Here is a 4083-nt window from a genome sequence, read left to right on the forward strand (position 1 = left end):
CACATGTGAATCGTTAGTGATTTTTTTTCCCTCCGTCTTCTTTTTCTGTTGGACTTCCCTCTGTTTCTGAAGAAGAGCTTTACTCAAAACATAAAACCACCTTTCTTTCCTTCCCCGAGCATCTGCTAATACTTTAGATCTACCACATCCTCGCATTGTTGTTTTTTTGTGTTTGTTCTTCATTTTTTGGGATCTACTATATATGTGTGTGTGTATATATATATATATATATATATATATATAAACAAGGACACCCAGCCATGAAAACCATGCCAAAACAGACCTCACCAATGTTGCATAAGAAGCGCACAATCCACTCTGTAAAATGGTTGGCATAAAAAAGGCATCCAACTTTAGAAACCATGCTAAAACGGACATCACTGGTGTTGGTGCCATGTAAAAAGCATCCAGTCCACTCTTTAAGGTGGCTGGCATTATGAAGAGCACCCAGCTGTAAAAGCCATGCCAAAACAGACAGTGGTGCTTGGTGCAATCCTAAGGCTTGCCCGCCAGCTCCTGTCAAACTGTCCAACCCAAGCCAGCATGGCAGATGGATGTCAAATGATGAATGTACTTACCGTAGAATAACAACACACTTGGCCACAAACGTGTAAGCTAGGAGAGTTCCAATGGACATCATATTCACCAGTTCAGTGAGATCAAAAATGAGAGCAGTCAGACCTGAAATAATGTAAGATGGACATAAGGAGAATACATGAGAATGTTACTTGGACATTAATGGTTTCTAATAGAAGGTCATGAATTTATAGACAGGGAAATAAGTTAACCCTAAGTGGGTAGGGTGTTGGACTCATGATTGCAAGATTGCGGTTTCAATTCCTGTATCGGGTGATGTGTCGTGTTCTTGAGGAAAACACTTTGTTTCGCATTACTTCAGTCCACTCAGGTGGTAAAAATGAGTAATCCTGTGTTGGATTCATGATCATAAGATTGTGGTTTCAATTCCTGGACTCGGCAATGCACTGTGTTCTTGAGCAAAACACTTCATTTCACATTGCTCCTGTCCAATAAGCCGGCAAAAATGAGTAATCCTGTAACGGACTGGCATGCTCCCCAGGTGGAGAGACATTTAGATAGACAGACAGAGAGAAGGAGACACACGCACACTTATAAGGTGATAGAGAGAGACACTTAGACAGGCAGAGAGAAGGAGAGAGATACAGACAGACTGAGGCATACATATATGGTGACGTACAGAATCAAACAGTGAGAGAGAGATAAGGCAAGAGAGAGTTGTGGGGGGTGGGGTGGCAAGAGTGTGTGAAATTGGTAAAAACCTACCTGAAAACAATCCTGCAATCATAGTAGCTAGAACTGGTGTTTTGAATTTTTCAGAGACATTGGAGAAGACACCGAAAATGACTTTGTCTTCAGCCATTGCGTACACAACTCTAGGTAGAGGAAATATGGCACCAACCATACTGAAAGAGAAACATTTATATATTAATTGATACATGTGTGTGTGTGTTCGTATGATGGGCTCTCTCATTGAAGATGACGAGGGGGAGGGCACAAGTTGATTACATCAAACCCAGTGCTCAACAAGTACTCCATTACACATGTTTCATTTGCTAATAGGAATTACAAAGATTTACATGTTAGATAGATATGTAAGGAATTTCCTATTAGAAACTTCAAATAAAGAACAATTATAATAATTATAATTACAATAACGTAATGGAGAATAAATAATACCAAAAGATTTCTATTTTTTTAATTTTATTATAAATTAACTCTGCAAATAGTTTTTTCCATAATTCTCAATTTTAATATGTACTTTGACTCATATACATCACTAATTATTGATACATATTGATTTTAATATTGGAATAAGCAGATGTGCTTCAAGAGGAAACAACTGGGATTTATCCTAACTAACTTATATATATGTATATACATATGTATATATATATATCCAAAATTAAGGAATGGAGCAGATGAAAATATGCTGAGACTCCCTTCGGTCATGACTGACCATGGGATTGCACCAAGAAAGTTACCCTCCCAGGCACAAGTCCGGGCAAGGTTGTTTGTGGAAGACCAGCAGTCACCCATGCATATCAGCCTCCCCTCTCCACCCCACCAATGTTATCCAAGGGAAAGCAAGGGCCGATACAGTTTGGCACCTGTGACGTCGCAACTCATTTCTACAGCTGAGTGAACTGGAGCAACATGAAATAAAGTGTTTTGCTCAAGAACACTTTCACATAGCCCTGTTCAGGATTCGAACTCGTTACCTCAAGATCGTAAGCTCAATGCTCTAATCACTGAGCCATGTGCCTTCAGCAGATGAAAATCCAGGCTACATATGTTCCATAGCTAGCAGAACATCAGAAGTAGTAATTACCCAAATGAGGGGTGATTTGCTAGCTACTCTTTTCGCCAAAGATACCTTAATCAAATGAAGTCCATGTTTGTTGTCAAGGGACCCCATGTTAACATGCAGAAGATTTGACTGAAAATGTGTGGAGGATGCATTTTTGCTCAGATCTTCTGCAAGTTAATATGGGGTTCCTTGACGATAACGTAAGCTTCATTTGATTAAGGTATATTCAGCCTAAGTAGTAGCTACAGGATTAGAAATAAACAAAACAAAGGAAAGAATAAAAGGGGTTATAAAACAAAGGGAGGTAACTCACCTGGCAGTCAATGCACAAATGGCCCCCACGGCAATTACATACTTTGCCGTATCCCAGCCGACTGCACTGAAGACGGCCGGGAGAGGTGCGTTGACGTCGAGCAGATAGTAAGGTGACATCATGGTCAGGACCATCGACACGAAAAAGTAGAACAGGAACACAATGATCAGGGAGAGGATGATGCTGATGGGGATGGATTTCTGCGGGTTCTTTGCCTCCTCACCTGAAACATATACGACAGGACAAGATGATGACATCGATGATGATGATGACATTGGTGATGGTTATAAGGATGATGATAGTGATGATGGTTCTGATGATGGTGGTGGTGGTGGTGGTGGTGATGGAGTTGGTGGTAGTGGTGATATTAGAAGTAGTGATGGTGTTGGAGTTGGTTAAGGTAGTAGTAGTGGTGGTGTTGCAGTTGGTTGTAGTGGTAGTAGTAGTACTAGTGGTGGTGTCAAGGTGGTGTGGTTATGGTGATAGTAGTGGTGGTGGTAGCAGTAATGGTGATGGAAGTAGTAGTTGTATTAAGTGGTGGTGGTGGTAATCGTGGTATTAGTAGTTGTGATAGTGTTGGAGTTCGTGGTGGCAGTAGTAATAGTGGTGTTGCAGCTGGTTGTAGTGGTAGAAGTTTTGAGGTGGTGTGATGGTGATGATGATAGTAGTAGTAGTAGTAGTAGTGGTGGTGGTGGTGGAAGTGATAGTAGTGGTATTAGTAGTGGTGGTGTTGGAGTTGGTCGTGGTGGTATGGTAGTGGTGGGCATGTTGGGTGGTGAGGGTGGTAGCAACATGGCAGCAGCAGCAGCAATACAGTCAGAGTGTAACTCACCAGTGGTAGCAATACAGTCAAATCCAACAAATCCATAGAAACATGTAGCAGCACCAGACAACATTCCGGAAACGCCATAAGGCATGAACCCACCTTTACCATACTTAGCGGGTATCTGAAATAGACAAATGGACCCACGATAACTCATGTAAACCTACCGTCATTGTACCCTGGGGGTAGCTGAAATAGATGAAATCGAAATAACCAACATGTAGCAGAGGATGAGATTATCGGATGCCGCTGTCAAAACCCCTTACATGCCTATCACTAAAGGGGTGATGATGACATCGATGATGATGATGACATTGGTGATGGTTATAAGGATGATGATAGTGATGATGGTTCTGATGATGGTGATGGTGGTGGTGGTGGTGATGGAGTTGGTGGTAGTGGTGATATTAGAAGTAGTGATGGTGTTGGAGTTGGTTATGGTAGTAGGAGTGGTGGTGTTGCAGTTGGTTGTAGTGGTAGTAGTAGTACTAGTGGTGGTGTCAAGGTGGTGTGGTTATGGTGATAGTAGTGGTGGTGGTAGCAGTAATGGTGATGGAAGTGGTAGTTGTATTAAGTGGTGGTGGTGGTAATCGTGGTATT

At 41.7% G+C, this 4083-nt stretch overlaps 2 protein-coding genes across 6 annotated transcripts in view; one reads left to right on the forward strand and one right to left on the reverse strand.

Annotated features, from left to right (window-relative positions):
* LOC128250925 (plectin-like) overlaps positions 1-4083 on the forward strand; it is a 59356-nt gene that overhangs the window by 15956 nt on the left and 39317 nt on the right. The window lies entirely within an intron of this gene.
* LOC106868379 (high affinity cationic amino acid transporter 1) overlaps positions 557-4083 on the reverse strand; it is a 21372-nt gene continuing 17845 nt past the window's right edge. For all 5 annotated transcript variants that reach the window (XM_052977047.1, XM_052977046.1, XM_052977045.1 and 2 more), the window contains 4 exons: positions 3493-3607; positions 2661-2883; positions 1303-1442; positions 557-681 (listed from right to left, as the gene is read on the reverse strand). In XM_052977047.1, coding sequence (XP_052833007.1) covers positions 575-681; positions 1303-1442; positions 2661-2883; positions 3493-3607 — 585 coding nt within the window. In that variant the 3' untranslated portion in view covers positions 557-574. The remainder of the gene's footprint in view (positions 682-1302; positions 1443-2660; positions 2884-3492; positions 3608-4083) is intronic.

The sequence above is a fragment of the Octopus bimaculoides genome, chromosome 26, assembly GCF_001194135.2.
Source record: "Octopus bimaculoides isolate UCB-OBI-ISO-001 chromosome 26, ASM119413v2, whole genome shotgun sequence".
Taxonomy (NCBI): domain Eukaryota; kingdom Metazoa; phylum Mollusca; class Cephalopoda; order Octopoda; family Octopodidae; genus Octopus; species Octopus bimaculoides.